Genomic DNA, 17,798 nt, shown 5'->3' with positions numbered 1-17,798 from the left:
CTGTTTCTTGAATGGGATGGATAAGGTCCATCTCATCAACACGCTACTACATCTTTTCTCACAAGACAGGGCAGAGCTTGTGCAGGTATTTAATTTTATATCTGGTATTTTAGGGTGTCAGTATTTCATGGATGTTTCATTAGAATGTGAAAATAAATATATAGTATAAAAATATAAATACATTACATGCGTATACATACACACACATGCATATGAACAGAAAAAAAAGGGAGACTGCAGGCTGTGGCTACCCATTGGCTGCAAGTATACACAGTGACACCATGAAAGGTAACGTTGAACTGTATGAGATGCTAGTAAGTACAAACAGAAATGACTGAATTTGACTGCTACAGGTAATGCACAAGACAGCATATTCTCTTATGAGATACTTTGTTCTGTAGCAGGGGAAAAGAAAGAATGAAACTTGGACTTCTAATATCAAGTTAAGTGTGATTTCACCAGGGGATACAATAACAAAGCAGTTTATATCAACCAGTGTAGAAATCTGAATAAGGACACTTTGAGAATACACGTGCTTAGCTTAGGGGAAGATCTGAATCTCTCAACTTAATCAATCCCCTTGTCACCAACACTGCCACAACCACTAATCCCATTACTGTGCCTTGCTATTTACATGGGCATTCTTTTCAGGCAATTTTTTGTCTCTCTAGGCAGCTGTCAGGCAGGGAGTACAGAAGGCCTCATTCCTGTCTCCAGAGTTATCACAGCCAGACTTGTTCCATGCTGCTGAAACTAAGAATATCTCCCCTTTAAAAGAAATATATTCTTTTATTTTTACCACATTTTCATTACTAAGAAAAAAAGGATTCATAAAATATTATCCTATGGCAATATACAGACTTTAATATTAATGCCATTTAAAAAAAAAATCCTCTAAAATAGAAAAGATTAAACTTAAGCATGAATAAATACTAGTATCTGCCTGGAAGCTACATCTGTGGCCTTTGTCTCCCATCTTTTGACATCCTGTGAACATCTCCAGAAAGTTACAGAACATTTTCTCTTGAGCAAAAAGTTCCCCATGGATATGGATGGTAGTCTGAGAAATATCTAGAGGTCTCCTAATTTCTCACTCACACGGCTCCAAGCTGGCAGCATCCCATAACCAGGTTTTATACAATAATTAGACAGTCGCTCAAATCATTGTTGCTCAGTTCTTTTCCCTCAGAAAATATTCCTTATGCAAGATTCTGCCTGTTCTGCTGACAGATAAGAAAACGTGCTTTCAAATTGGTCCTGCTATGCCTGACAACACTGTGCTATTCAAGAAGCAAAAGCCTCAGGTTATTCTTAGGTTCTTTTGAATTGCTATGAAACACACTTCTGCGCTGAAATGTCCAGCCCTACAATTTTAAGCTTTCATTTTGCTCTTTGCAATTTTATCTCTGCAAGGCAGCATAACTGCAGCAATTGCACATCTCATTTCAGAAAAATAAAGCAACATACGTTTCACATTTTAATGGCTTACTGTTAGGTGTGGAAACCAGTTCACAGGAAATGAAGAAAGCGATTATAAATGAAAATGAAAAACAGCAAAACCCAATTACTCACACGTGCTAGGCTGGTGCCAGAAGGAACTTTATAAGGGACATACTTCCTGTAGATATGCCCAACTCTAGAGCATGGAACATCGAACATGCCACCTCCACACATCCACACCTAGAAGACACATGGAGCAAAACATGGCATTTTAATTCGTGGGATATGTGAAAACTACACATCATTCTGTACTGACTTTTCCTGTACTCATAGTGGTGGCCTTATTTGCATGCCCAATGCTGGGATTAGATAATAAGGTTCTTTGGTACCTGGTATCTCACCTCACAAAAGCAGAGTATGTTCAAAATAAAAGTATAAAACATTTACTATATCAATGATCCTCCTGAAAAACCAGCAGGATATTATTAAGTCAGCTGTTTAAAACATACAGGACCAAAATTTCAAAAGGAGGACAAGAAAGTTCAAACAAGCCATCAATCAGAAGAAGAAAATATCAAAATACCCATCTTTCATACTGAACAGTGAACATAAAGCTCCATTGTTCAGGTGTTCTCCAATTTATAAGGAAAAATAAACAAAACCAATTAACGTATGATCAAGATCATGCAGAAAGAGAAAGAAGAGCATGTCACTTCGTTTTGTAATTAATACATTTAATGCAGAAATAAATGGGGTCATCTGGAGGATATGTGTGATGCTTCAGGTTAGAGCAAGCACAAAACCCACAAACCCACAAAAATGATGGGAGCTGCAAGTTCTTCACAACACAAAAACTTATTTGCGTGCTGAGGGGCAGCGAGCAAAGAACTCTTCATAACACTTCACCTAGCGTGATTATTTAACCAAGTATATGAGGGCCTTTTCAACCCAGGCCATTCTATGATTCCATTATTCTATGATCTGCAATGTCTTAAGGGAGAGCAAGGGAGGCAGAAATTCAGAATCTGTCTTCTAGAGCCAAAGACGTGCTGCAAAGCAGAGGCTTGCCGGGCCAGGCACGGCCTTTGCTACAGTGGAGACTGTACAAAACCCACCCTGAGCTGGCAACCTGGAGATGGCCTTAAGCACACTGCTGCCATCTCTATGTCCACCAGAAGCCCAGTTCCATTTCCAGGAAGTGGCTACCCAGCTGAGTGCTACCAAGCTGTCTTGGTGCTGGCATTGTACCTTCTCAGTGGAGGAGGAGGGGAGGACTCGGCACTGGTCCCTGGTGAACTCAGCCCTCAGAAGTGGTTCCTAGCACTCAGCAGGGATGGAGCAGAATCCATGCAAAGCTGGAACAGGGCATGGTACAAGGTGATAAGGCATGAGAGTCACAGTACCATGGAACTCGGTGATTTTGGTACCTGGAAGGGCTGAGGAAACATCTCCAGCCTTGCACGACTCCTAGAAACTGACCCACAAATCCTCACCCTGCCCAGGGTCTGGGAATGCCCCGACCACAGCATGGTCCTGAAACTCTCAGCAGTCAGGAACGGACGACCCATGTCACAGGGGAAGTGCTGCATTTTGATTTAAAAACACCCCATACAATAATGCGGAGGCTGTGTGCAGCCTGTGATGCACATGATGGAGGGCATGTCACACGTGGGTGGAGGATGGGCTCCTCCCCAAGGCTGGGGACAAGCCCTGCTCCCCTACCGAGCCCTCCAGCCCTCCAATTACACCACATTCCACCAAGCCCATCAAGCCCATCAAGGCGGGATAGGGACAGTTTGTACTCCCAGGGCTACAGACATGCAAAATGAACAACACCTGGTCTCCCTTGTGGTGGGGAGCCCAGTTCTGGGCCCAAAGCTCCAGCTGTGGCCTCCTCAGAGCCGAGCAGAGGGGCATGATAACCACCCTTCACCTGCTGGCAGCATCCGGCCTCATGCAGCCCAGGACACCATTCACCAAGGCAACCTGGGCTCCTTGCTGGTTCAGCTTGGTGTCCAGCAGGACTCCTAGCTCTGCTGCAGTTGGCTAACCCAGCTGTAGCGTGCTCTGGGGGTGCCTCTCCCCAGGTGCAGAAATTTGCACTTTTCCTCTCTCAAGCCCGTGGGGTTCCTGCCTGGAATGCACCAGTGGCATGGCAGTAGGAAAAAGGGAAGAAACTGTCAAGGATGGGGAAGCAACAACCGCCATGCTTTGCTATTAGCAATACTAACACTTTTTTTTTGTTTTTTTTTGCAGACTTTTGTTCTACTTTATTTCAATGGTGGAATTGGACACTGATGGCAAGGGTCCATTGGGGCCGGTGTACGTCCCAGCTGCTGCCCGGCCCCAGTCTCTTCAGCTCCATCACTGCTCTAATCCTGCCGGCGAGGTGGCCTTTTCTTTGGTGATGCCGAAGGCTGGGAGTTGCTGGCCTTCCTCTTTGGAGCTCGCCGGGTCCCCTCAGGTGGGCTGGTGCCAGAGGGCCCTGCAACCTCTTCTGGCTCCTCACGGGGTGCTGCCTGTTCCATGGTGACATTCACAGGATTGGAATGTGGGCGGCTGGGATGCCCACTGAGCTGTTCTCCTGTCCTGCCCAGCATTTCGTCCCCATTGGAGCCGGAGCCGGCAGGGCTGCTGGAAGATGCTGGGCTAGGGACAGGAGCCTCCTCTCCTGGGGCAGCTCTGGGCTCTGATGCAACGGCCTGTGCCCCAGCAGCTGGAGCGATGTTGAGGCCCAGCAAGTGATGAGCTTCCCTGGTGCACCTCTGCACAGCGAAGGCGATGAAGTACCTTACAAAGATCACTGCGTGGCCCTGCAGGTCGGGTTCCAGCATTTCTACCAGGATCTCTTCTGCCAAGCCGACAAGGAGCACAGCCCAGATGACACTGTATGCCAGTGTATTTGCATGTGGCCCCTCGGTGCCCAGGATGCAGCGCAGCTTCCGTCGCAGCCAGGAGTGCAGGGGTCGCAGCAGGACCGGGTGCTCCTGGAAGACGGAAGCCCAGGTGGTGGGGGACAGGCCACCCACAGGACGCGTGGGCACTGCAGGCCATGGCCGGGCTGCGCGGCGTCCTGCGGGGCTCCGTCTGGCAGTGGCTGCCACTGCAGCTGGTCTGAGCACCAGCTCCTCATAGTCGTTGTCTGCTCGCACAGAGTGGATGATGGATTGCACGTCCTGTTTGCAAAGCGGACACTGGGGCCTGGTGCTTGTCCACCGCTGTATGCAGGGGAAGCAAAACTGGTGGCAGCACGGCATGGTGTACGCCGCGCTGTCCCAGTTCTCCAGGCACACAGGGCAGCGGGTGTCTAATGCTGCCTCCATGCTTCCACCAGTTACGGTGGGCTCTGGGGAGCAGAAGGTGGTAACACACTCCCCAGCACTGACGCTACAGCAGCAGGTGTCACACTGGAAGAGGACAAGAGACATTAGTCACATATCGGCCTGGCAAGGATCTCTCAGAATTCACCCCCCCTCGATGCCAGTCCCTGTGCCGCCTACCTATGCTGCTGCACGCGCCTCTCCGGGATGTCCTGTCCGCCTGCTCCCAGCAGGGTCGGGGTAAAGAAAAAGTGGCTCTGAAACGGCTTCTGAGAGCTGCGCTAGCAGCACCCAGAGCACGTACCAGCACCAAAGTTCGCCCTGTCCACACTCCAGTCCTCGCACACACGCTCGGTTGGAGGCCAGGCAAGAACTGCTGGGCTGAGCTGCTACGCCCACGTTAAAGCATCTGTGGACTATGGAGTCACAATCCGTTGCCTGGAGATGCCTCAAACCACAGCTTGGCCAAGCTGTTGGGCGTCACCTTTATTCGACCTTCACTTGGGGGCATCACTGCCCATCCCACAGCAATGTCACAGTCCATTGTTGGCTCATCACAATGAGCCGTCCTCACCTGCAGCACGTACTCCAGCACCAGCACTAGTTTCACAAGTTTCTGGGCTTTTCCCAGTGTCACTGCCCATTCCATTCTTTGCATCTCGTGTGCTTGGCATCGGTGTTTCGCACCAGTCACCAGGGCCTTGGCCACATCTTCCCATGGGCCCCATCAGGTTACTCTGGCCATGGCATGCAGCCCCAGGCATGTACAGCAAGAAGATTTATTCAATAAAAGTTCATGTTTCTCTCTGATAGTAGGACTTGATGACCTCAGAGGTCTTTTCCAACCTTAATGATTCTATGACTCCATCATTCTTAGGCTGCAGGAGGAAGTCCTACAGGCTTTCCCCACACTCTCCAAATCTGCTGGCCAGCTCTCTGAGACCCCCAGGTTCCTCCCGAGGGATGTCAAAACCCAGGACTGTCTCTGGGGGATTTTCTCCTCCTTGCAGAACAATCAAACCAGCTGCAAGCCTTGGCCCTCTGTCCATGCAAGGGCTTGCAACTGTTGGTCCCCGGTTGGCTTGTCCTTATCAAGAGTTATTTGATGTTATTTATCCAGGGCATTCCTGGAGTCTGTTGAGGATAAATTCCTGCTCCAGGTATTAGACAGATCAACCCAAGCTGAAGTCCTACTGGATCTCATGCTCACCAATGCAGAGGAGACCATTAACGACGTTAAGATTGAAGGCAGCCTGGGCTTTTGTGATTGTGGCCTGGTGGAATTTGTGATCTGGAGAAAAAAGCAGCATCAGGACACTGAACTTCAGGGGAGCACACTGGAAACAAAAATTCCACGAGCCCCTTCCCACCCTGTTTAAAAGAAAACCACATAGAAGCTGAGAGAGAAAACACTTGTCCTTTAAGTGGTTCTTTATGTAGGCGCATGTAAAGATGTGTCATGAAACATTTGCATTCGTTGAGATGAGAATTCAGGTCCATGTATTAGATATGATTTTATCTGTATTCAAAGCATTCTGGAGTGAGATGAAGCAAATGTATGACCTAGGCTAAAGCACAACAGACAGATGACGGCATATCTTACCAGTGAATGACTTACATGCAGTAAGGAATTCATCAGGAAGTTGATACGCTTCCCATTAAAACAACAGTGATCAGATCCCTAACAAAAGGTATCAGATATTATGATATGATTATGAGTGTTTGATGTTTTCTGTGAGGCCTGAAGAGGACAATGTACATCTATACTTTTTAACCTTACATTCTATACCCTCCCTCTCCTCCCTACCTGCTAACTGGCTGTAGCTGCTGGCTTACTGAAATCACAGGAAAAAATAAATGATTAATTTCATTCACTTAAAGCAACAGCAAAAATGGACAGGAGTTTGGCCTCTTTCACTGTGCTTGCCTGCACTACATTTGTGTGGTCCTGGCTGTGTGGTCGTGAGCTTATAATGAAATTTTAGTAATCTGAACACGCATATGCTAAGCACTGCACTATGGGATAACTTGGTGCTTGAGTGTAACTGAAAGCAATTGCCGAAAGTAGCAATTGGGAATTCAGCTCCTGAGACTGACTGTGCTACTCATGCTGTGAATGGAAAAAGCAGGGGTTTTAGCATGAGGGCTTGAGCTGCAAAGCATTTTAGGAAGCTACATCTTATGGGTCATTTGGGTATTGGCCCTTGTAGTCTGTCAGCTGGCAGCCCTGACATCCAGCTGAGACCTGGTAATCATTTGACGCTTTGCAGCAGACTGCTGGACAAACTTAAGTACGCTAGGGGAGGAAGTAAGGAAGGCTTGAAACTGGCAGAGGTGGGGGAAGATCCTGGGCTTGCCCTGCAGATCCAGAGACCTCACTGTGCAGCTGGGTACAGCTGTGAGTTACCTGGGAGCTTAACAGCTCCCAGCAGCCTGTCCTTCCAGGGCAAGGATTGCCATGCTGCTGCTTCTGGTGCATGGCAGCATGTCAGATGGGCAGACACATTATGCAGATTGGCAGCACAGGGTTATACAGGCAGCTGTACTGGATTATCACTCTGTCAAATGGAAACATGTATGTTGATGGAATTAAGCGTGAGCACAGTTCTTCTGATGGGTTGGAAATGGAGACCCAAAGAAATGCCCTGCATCTGTGCCAGAAGAACTCGTTGCAGCCCAGAGCAGCCTTGCTATGCCATGTTGACACGACCTTTTGTTTTTTGAAAGTATTTTGTAAAACATACTTCTTAAAGAAAACACTGAAATCGTCAAATCTTCATCCGCCTAAGCCCATGTCACCTACCTCACAATGCTCATATTAAAAGTTATAAACATGAGAATGTTAAAATCAGGTGGGTAATGCCAATTATTAAAAAATACATTATTCATCTTTCTGTCAATACTTCATTTGTACATTATTTCCTTTGGGATCTTCTGGTGGAAATCTCTGTGGCTGTCTTGAAATAAACCAATGCACTGATGAAAGTGCAGGCATATACTGACTATGCATTGCTGTTTTTTTAAATGAAAACATTATTTTGAAGGCTAGACAAGACACTGAAGTTATTAAGCAAGGTTTCTAAGTCACTGAAGAGGAGACAGCACAGAAGTTTGACTCAGAAGGAGGTCAGCCACAGAACAAAGAACAAATGCAAAAAAAAAAACACCCAAGAGAGTAGTATAAAGTAGTATATATACACACACATATACATACGTAGGCCAATGTTAATTTAACTTGGCCAGTGAGAGCAGAGGTAGACATGCACTGCATTGGGTATCAGTTAAAGCAAAAAAAAAAAAAAAAAAAAAAAAAGACAAAATAAAAAAGGAAAAGAAGAAAAAGATTCAGAAAAAAGCCCTGTCAGGTATGCTGAGGCAATAACAAGTGGGAGGAAAAAACACTTTGTGTTAGGTTTATATTTGATAGACATAAAACTTGAAAATGCTGTGCTGCACCTGAGGTGCTCTGTGTAGGGTAATTGAAATGAATCTTGGGCTGCCTTGAAGGACATTTAGCAGCTGTTCCTGTTTATCTTTCAGCTTCAGAATGGTTTTAAAGGCGTTTTTTATATTTTCTTGGGAAGATCAATTCTGGCAACCCTGTCTTTAAAATGTGCATTTTTATGTCACCTGCACTGAATACAGGAAATCGGAGAATGGCTTCTGTGTTAAATATTGCAGTTCTTCAGTGTACCATGAAAGGAATTCAGGTGGTGTGGGACATTTGGTAAAATGATATCACGACACTGATGCCTCTGTTTATCTAAGAAGTAAGCAATGAAACTCTCAAGATTGCTAATGCCTCCTCCTTACAAAAGCAATGAATCTGCTCCGTGTCTGAGGTATAAAAAACAAAGATGAAACCAAAACAGTGCAATTTCAGCTTGGAAAGATCAAAATAAGAGTAGTTTATGTGTCATCCATATACTATATCACGATTTGTCTTTATGTAGCTCTTTCCCAGAGAATGTTGCAAAACACTTTATGGGGATGGTTGAAAGCAAGAGGCAAGAATTAATGCAAAGCTTTGAAAGAGATTAAGTTATGGTTGTGTGGTTTAGGTCCCGACTGCAGCTTAGGTATTGCCACAACATTTTTCTGGTTCCATTATACAGCTGTTACAGGACTTTGGGGTGAATCACCCTCTTTTCATATTACTTCATCCTCATAAAGAATGCTGCCTGCTCTCTCCCTCTTTGCCTTATCTATCCAGCTTGAGAGACTATCTGTAAAATGTAAATACAGTGCACAAGAGAACAAGATTCCAATCCATATGCTATGCTGTAATCATAATTACCGCAGTAAGAGACTCATGATATTGGAGCAGTGGAGGATGTACTTGCTGGGAAGAGGAACATAAACATATAACAAATTAAGTAAAAGATTGAGGAGGGACTGAATGGGTTTTGGATCAGGCTTCAAAACTAATTGAGAAATATACTGCTGCTGCTGAGAGTCAGTAATAAGACAGACAATGACAAGAGACACTGAAATTATAGGAAAAAAAAACACAAAACAGTAAACTGGTGGAAGAGGAATATAAAGCATGCCGTGCAATGCTGTCAGCTTGGTGCTATGAGCACTGAGCAAGAAAGAGAGACTAAGACCAGGAGAAATGTACTACCACAGGGAGGCTGAAAAAGGTGTAGAAAATAAGAATACAAAACATTATGGGATGTTGCAGACATTCTTCCTGAAATATAAGCCTCCCTACTATAAGCCTCATTATATAAATATAATGAGATTTGGCAGCAGTAGAAAAGGAGAAGGAAGAATATTTTATTATGAATTTTACAATGTAACAAGAATGTCCAACTAAATGCAAGAAAAGATTGAAAAATGGGAACAATGACTTCAGATATGTGGCCAGCAAGGTCAGAAACAGCAAAACCATTTACTTGCGGTGCAGTGGGATTTCATGCCAGTGATATCGAAACAGTACTGTGTACATTGGAAACTGATGACCATGGATATTTCAACAGCCATCACCAGCACCTTTTGAATACTGAGTCTGTATTGGTTATAACTGCATTGACAAGTGGTAATGCTGCCCTACTTCCTGCCTCCCCCCCAAGGTTGTCAGCAGTGAAGGGAAGTAACAGCAATGATAGTAAAGAAAGGGATTAATAAACTTGGAGGTGTGTGTTGGAAAAAAAAAAAAAAGGGATAAATAGAATCTGAAGGATACGTCAGCATGCATAAGGATAAAACCTTAGAGATAGGTGACTGGCTTCAAAGAGGTAAGGGTATCAGCATGAGCATTTCTGTTAAGGTATGATTTATGTGTATGCCTAAGGAATGTCTAGCATAAAGGATCTTCGGCAAACACAGGAAATGAATATCTTTCACCACTCAATATATTTTGGAAATTACTACATAAACTGTGCCTTTCTAACAGATTTAAATTTAGGATTTCCTAAATAGTGACTTCCCTGGTTAATGAGAAAGGAAACTATTCATCAGGTCAGTTCCAGTGCTTTGACAGTTTTCTCAAGTTAAGCATACCCTGAACAGTATCATCAGCAAGACACCATACATCTTTTTAATTAAAAAATTGATCCTGAGGTTATGCTGCCAAAAAAAAATTAAAATACTTCACATTATTTCTTCTGCAAAAATTTATCTAAGAAACTTTTTAATGAAGGGGTCGTATTTTGAGACACAGGTTGTGACTGCTTCACCATCCATGGATTTGTGCATGAATGCTCTGATTTGGAAACAGCAGTCCATCAATGCAGCACCCAGTTCTACAATTGCTGCTGTACTCCACAGTAATGTTACTAGGCAAGAACAAGCCAGAAATACATTGGTTTCCCTGAGGAAATAAAGGTCAGGCAAACTTAATAAGCAGCCTTTTTGTTAAGCAGAACAAAACAGAAAGCTGTGCTCTTAACAACTCAGCACCTGGAATAGAAGTTTGTTTGAAGTTTGGGTAAGATTCCTTTCATGCTACTGCATAGATCCAAATATCACAGAAACATTAGGAGGCTTACTGTATTTTGGAGAAACTTAATGAATTGCTGTGCTGTAAATTTAGCTTCAGTGTAGATCCACTCTGTGTAGAATCTTTTGTTCTTTTAGAGAACACACAAAACCAAATTTTTCCTCAACCTTCTGTCCATGTGTAGTGAGATAATGCAACTTCCCCCACAGAAAAAGACTTTTGGTTAGGACTGCTCTGCATCGAATCCTCGTGCCTTATCCCAGGTCACATCTAATGAAACAGCCAGTAAGAAACATCAAAACAGACACTGTCCCTCCAAGAGGGAGAACCTTTCCTAAATGCGTTTCAACCTCTTTGTGTCATGAACTGCAGTCTGACTCCCCGTTCAACCACTTGTCCTGTTATAATTTTACTGTACGGCTTTTTCAACCAGTCTTCAATCTCTGCCTTAGCATCTTAAATTCATAAAGCCATATGGTTTGCCGGTGTTAGCATGTGCCTGATGACTCTTGCACCAGCCAGAGTAGCTGATAGTAAGATCGTGATGAAGAAGTGGATGAAGCCTTAGATTGAAGGACTTGAGGCCATTTAATTGAGGACTATTTAACTGAGTCCTGATACTAGCACTGATGTAGCCACTATGCATTTCTCAAACATTCAACTTCTCCAGCTGTCCAAGCCCATACTCTGCACTCACAACTACACACCTGCTTTGTAGACAACACTTCTCTCATTTGGGTTGTGGGGTGACTTTGGATAACCATGGTACAGTAACACAGAGATCTTAGGGTGCAAAGATGCCTTTCCTGAATATGATCTTAATATCAAGTAATCTTTTCCCTTTGGTATGTGGGTTTACACCCTGCTATAGGCAAAGACACCTCCCACTAGATCAAGTTGCTCAAAGCCCCATCCAGCCTGGTCTTGAATACTTCCAGAGAGGGGGCAACCACAACAACTCTGGGCAACTTGTTCCAATGTCTCAACACCCTCAAGTAAATAATTTCTTCCTTATATCTAGGGTAAATCTACTCTCTTCAAGTTTAAATCTATTTCTCCTCATCCTGTTGCTACACACCCTTCTAAAAAGCCCCTCCACAGCTTTCTTGTGGGCCCTCTTTAAGTACTGAAAGGCTGCTATAAGATCCCCCTGAAGCCTTTACTTCTCCAGGCTGAAGAGCTCCAGCTCTCTCAGCACATCCTTAGAGTGTAGGTGCTCCATCCCTCTGATCATCTTTGTGGCCCTCCTCTGGACCCTCTCCAACAGCTTGATGTCCTTCTTATGTCGGAGGCTCCAAAACTGGATGCAGTACTCCAGCTGGGGTCTCACAAGATCTGCATAGAGGGACAGAATCCCCCGACTGGTTAGTCATGTTTCTCTTGATGTAACTCAGGATACGGTTGGCCTTCTAGAATGCAAGACCACATTGCTGGCTCATGTTGAGTCTTTCATCAACTGATACCCTCAAATCGTTCTCCACATGGCTGCTCTCAATTCTCCACCTAGCCTGTATTTGTGCTTGGGATGGCCCTGATCCAGGTGCAGGACCTTGCACTTGTCTGTGTTGAACTTCATGAAGCTGGCATAGGCTGTTAGTTCAGTATGAACCAGACACTGCTTCCTTCTAGAGAGTCTGTGACAGCTCTCTCTGTCATGTTCTCTCCCATAATTATGTCACTGTATTTGAATTAATCAAAAGGATCCCAAGTCTGACACAGGGAAGGTCATATTATCACGTAAGGTATCCATTTATAGTAGCTGGGTCATTTGCTTGTTTACAGTAGCAACTTTCATAAAAAATAATCTGAAAGTTAAAAACAAGATGATGTGAAGAACATGAAAGGAACACCAAGTCCATCACCGAGTTTAAAGACCAGCCTGAAATAGTCCTTTGAAGATGAACTTTGTATAGTTATGGGACATTCTAGTTGGCTTCTTTCTGCAGCTTTTAATGGAAAAAACATATTTTCACAGAATACTTAAGATCTAATTGAATTGAAGAAATGACTGGGAACTGGTGTTTATAGATACTCTGGAGAGAGTTTATTGCAGCACTGTGCTCCAAATAATTATTTGCCAAACAAAATAGCATTAATACTAAATAATGGTATGGACGCAAAGCACTCACGATACAACACTTCCACAAACCGTACCACTGGTTGTCCTAAGGACTCTAAGATATAGTTTCCCATGCACTCGAGTAAAGGTCTCACACAGGCTGGTAATCTGTTTTCTTCACTGACTTTATGAATAACAGAGATGGCAAGTCCATCAATCTCTCAAGTTTGTAAATAGAATAGTAAATTAAACTGAATAATTTGTTGTCACTTCAAAATGTTTCAAGATGACTGAATTTGTAGCTCTTGATGTAGAAATTGTTGATGTACCAACCCAAACTGATACTGATGATTCTGGTCTAACAAAAAAGTCTGTCCCGTCTCTCTCTCCTGTCCCATTGATTTTTCTTCCATTTTCTGTCATTCCAAACAAAACAAGTCTTTCTTTCTGAAGCTTGCATAGGTTGAGTTCTTCCAGTATAAAGCTGTTTCTATTAGGCAATCCCTCTCCTTCTTCTTTTTTAATATTAATTAAAAAGACAGGGACGTTAAGGTTAGTGTGTACTAATGGGATGATTCAGAAGATCTGACTGAAATGAGACCCAGTGTGACACAGCTGGCTACAGAAAAAATCTATTCCTTAAGCAAAACATACTGGGGTACTCCAGTATCTCAGTTTCTAGTGCTGTTACCATGGTTTCTATACAAAGAGTGGACTGCATTACAATTTTATTCTTTGTGATGACAAATATAAAGAATATATGGAATAGGATAATAAAATCTTAGGTGACCTGTCAGAAACTCTTGTTACAGCTGCAAATGAATACTTACATTTGACTTTGAAATGACTTATCTGGATAGAATGTAAATTGATATATTCTAAACATGATTTCTAACTATTGGATTTCCCTTGCCTTCCAATTTTATTTTGCTGTGTGTAAAAATGATTTAGAGAGTAGTTCAGTTAATACAAACAATTTTTCTAGTTTTGATAACTCTCATAATAAAGACAGTCTGGGAGTCCAGTGTAGGATCATGGTGTATGTTTCATTCAATAGAATGGCAGTAGCTATGTTGTTTTAATCACTGCAGAAATTCAGATGGAGCAATATGTACGATATGCTTTAGTATGATTGACATACTAAATTTATTTACTGAGCTTTACGCTGTAGGAGTTTGGAAGCAGGATGGAAAGATCCTGAAGCTTAATGTAAATTCTGATTAAAAATCCAAACTTTATCCATACATGTTTGACTCAATTCATTTATATAATGAAATTGTATTAGCTAATTGAAAACATTTGCATTAGGTAAAGTTCTTAATTTTGGGTAAACTGGAACAAAAGAAAATGAATTTTCAAAATTATGCATGTGGACCTCATTAAACTAATGGAAATACCTGTCTGACATGTAAAAGGTAACAAAAGGTAGCGACTTTGAACTCAGCATGTAAAAGCCAAACAACTGATTTGAATACACATGTCCACATAGAGGATGTAAGATTGCTGGTTGTACATAACCTCAGCACTTGAAAACTCTCTGACATTACAATTTTATCAATTTAACTATCCAAACACAACTAAAAAAATCAACTGATTTTGAAAACCCAGCCTGCCAATAACAGCTCATAAGAACTAAGGTGATCTAGTGATTGTGTTGAAAAGGGTTCTCCTTCCTATGACTTTCTTTTTTTCTTTCCATGAGCTGACCCTATAAGGGCCTACCCTCAACATGATGGAGTTCAGTAGGTGCAACGTCTGATAGAAGGTAAGTAGAGAAGACTTGATACAAGGGACAAAGTAAAGCTTCACGATGGTGGTAAACTTCTACCACTTGGAGAAAACTGCACTCAGTGATTTTTGTATAGTTTTTGAAGCACACGTTTATGGCATAGTTCTGTTTGAAATTTGGGGAAATTCCTAAAGAAAAAGAACTGTACTAAATTCTTTGTAGTTAAAACACAAAATTAAGTATTAGTGAACTTACCAGGACCATAAAGCATGAAGAAATGAAAATCCAGAGGCACAAAACCTAACAAGTAAAGAAGTATTACATAGTACGTAAGTATTACATAAGACATGATGTCTTACCTTAAAGGAGATTTCATACTGCTCTCCTCCCCATATTTCTAATCCTGGATCGTAGCCTCCCAGCTCCCAAAACCACTTCCGGTTAACGGCAAATAGACCTCCAGCCATCACAGGAGACCTGAAGAGCAAGTGAAACAAACAGAGGATGACAGGAATCATCATGCTGTGATGGAAAAATGGGAAAGATTGGCAGTGTACATGGAAAAACAATAATGAAGATATTAGGACTGTGTGCGTGCACAAGTGAACGCAGGCGCGTTCACAGTTACCTTTATTGCAAACATTTACCTTTATTGACCCTCTTTGAGAAACAGGCAGTGTGATAGGAACAGCTATGTAAGGCGTGGTAGACAGCCTTCTAAAAATTCCCTTTCTATAAACAAATTCTGTTAATCACTAAATAGATCCACAGCGAAAGAAAGAGACTTTGCAAATGTGTTTAATGAAGTCCTTGTACAAGATGTGAAACAACTCGCATTTGAATGTGAGCAAAACTCTTCATTTCAGTCTCACAGGTGCAGGGTAGAAAAAGACAAAAGTAAATAGCTACAGAGCTACTGTTGGGAGTTAAACATCTGCTTTTTTCCACAGGAGCATCTGAAACTCCTAAAATTTGGCTCACAGCGGTAATTTACCATCATTCTATGAATAAACATTTCAAACTCACTTGAATTACTTTAACTCATCCTTTTCCACAAACAGTATAGAAAACAAGTGAGATGTTTAAAGTTAGTGTTAGCAAATATTCATAGAAGGCACATTTAAAATTTATAAGCGTGATTTTTTTTCACTATGAGACAGTGATATTTCTAATGAAGTAAACACATTGACAGCACTTGGGATTTTGATGTTGTTCACTGATTCCTTGAACAGGAATACAAAGAGATCTACACTGAATAGGAAGGAGGTAACAAACTGAAGAAAATTCAATCCAACTGTTCCACCAATTTGTGTCAATACATGACTTGGAAGTTTTAGAGCTAGGCAATGAAAGGAACACATTTCTACTAACGTGTTGTCAGCAAGTAGAAAGCTTCTGGTAGAACTTTCTCATCAGAGAATAGACATGAAACTGGATATTATGCTATGTGTAGCACTACAGCCCCTAAGGGATACGTATCTCCCCAGGAGGCATTTTCTTTCTGAATTATTATTGGTGGTTTATTAGTGGCAATAGAAGCAGATAATACAAACCCTGAAGAACTGGCAAATAAAAATTCCACTATTTGCCACTGATCTAGGATTTGGTAGTAAGCTAGTGCAGATAAGTACTTCAGTAAGCTAGATGTTTATTAACAGGGTATCGAGTTAATGGAATAATGCTCTGCCATATTTTTTCTACCTTATCACTTTTTAAAATGCTATCTTTTATCCAAACCAAAATAGCAAACAGACAGCTGGGTAGATTTTGCCACTATTGGGATGACAGAGAATCCCCACAAGCATGAATGTCATAAAACAATCCTCTCATCCACATTCACAGTGATGAAAAACATTACACATATTTCACCTTTCATTTCTAATATGCAATCTAAAACATATGTATATATATATATATAAACCTTATCTTACACCTTTTATTAAACTATTCATTCTTATGACTGGGAGTTCTGTTTTTAAGAGATCAATCGTATTTTCCTTTAGAGACTATGTTTTTAAAAGCACACAGTAGCTTTGTGAAACAAAGCTGAAATATTCTAACTGGCAGGGCCATGGTCTGTAACATAGACTGTATGTTAATACATTTCACTTTTATTGACATTGCATATCTCAGATATTGACTGTTCTTTTCACATATGAATAAATTCAATAGACTTTTTATAAGAAACCTTCCCCTGGAGATTCTGACTACTACAATACATTTTCCATTTCTACCAACATATATCTAATTACAAGGTAGCCTTTGTGACTCCAGGTTCTAAATAATCAAAACAAGATGTCCTTTTATAAAGATGGACTTGCATGGTAAATACTAAAACCTTAATCTTTACGGGCAGAAGAAATGAAGTCCCAGAAATCACAGGGGAAATGCAGGTTTTCTCTAATTCTCTTACATTTATTAACTTCCACGAGCATTTCTCTTGACACAGTGAATGGCTTACAGAGATGGCAGTCCCCTCAGGTGAATCAGACTGAAGACCAAAAAAAAGCCCAGAGACTTCAAATAGCAAGACAATTGGCAGATACTTACAAATGATACTTTAAAACTAATCTATAGATTTTCCAAGGGTAATACCAAGTAAAGAAGCTCCCTGTTACTTACATAATAGTTCACTACAGTTCTGAACCTTTATTACAGCTAGTGAAACAACCAAGCAAGTGGAATAGCAGCAAACTCATATTTCTTGCATTCACTTAAAAAAATATATATATCACATTGTGTTGTTCTATTAATTCTTATTCACAGTATGTTCTGACATTCATTGATTTGCAGGAAAAGTGATGAGGAGGACAAAACAGGATGGGTTTCTGGTTTTCAGTGGAGAGGGATGAGCAATAAGCTGTGTGGACCTGACCACTTAGCACAGGATATGTATTCTGCTCCGTGACATAAGCAGCTACTGCTGAACAGGGCTTAAATTGTCTCCAAAATAGGAAGACAGGAATCCAGTCCTACAATCTTGACAGATATGGAAAGTCCTTATGTAGTCAATAGGACTCACACAGATGATAACTGCACTGAGCCTGAAGAGAAGAATTACTGTCTTGTTTAATGGCTTTTATATATGAGCAGAAATGTCAAGTACAAAGCTATGCTTATAGAAGACATTTTTCATGAAACATCCTACTCAGCCACTTAAATAATCAGACTTGAGCTACTGTAGCATAATATTATGTGAATAATTATGCTGGGGAGCTGTAAAAGAATTCTAGTCAAAGACTTCAAGGGACAAGGACTCCCAAAACATCAAAAAAGCTGGAAAGGCTAAGGCTGTTAAATTTTCAA

At 41.9% G+C, this 17,798-nt stretch overlaps 1 protein-coding gene across 8 annotated transcripts in view; it reads right to left on the bottom strand.

The window, feature by feature from the left end:
* Positions 1-17,798, bottom strand: part of GALNTL6 (polypeptide N-acetylgalactosaminyltransferase like 6) — a 487,138-nt gene that overhangs the window by 91,098 nt on the left and 378,242 nt on the right. For all 8 annotated transcript variants that reach the window (XM_048943578.1, XM_048943577.1, XM_048943579.1 and 5 more), the window contains 2 exons: positions 14,852-14,969; positions 1,573-1,680 (listed from right to left, as the gene is read on the bottom strand). In XM_048943578.1, coding sequence (XP_048799535.1) covers positions 1,573-1,680; positions 14,852-14,969 — 226 coding nt within the window. The remainder of the gene's footprint in view (positions 1-1,572; positions 1,681-14,851; positions 14,970-17,798) is intronic.

This window comes from Lagopus muta, chromosome 4 (assembly GCF_023343835.1).
Source record: "Lagopus muta isolate bLagMut1 chromosome 4, bLagMut1 primary, whole genome shotgun sequence".
Lineage (NCBI taxonomy): Eukaryota > Metazoa > Chordata > Aves > Galliformes > Phasianidae > Lagopus > Lagopus muta.
This window is presented reverse-complemented; position numbering and strand designations above follow the sequence as displayed.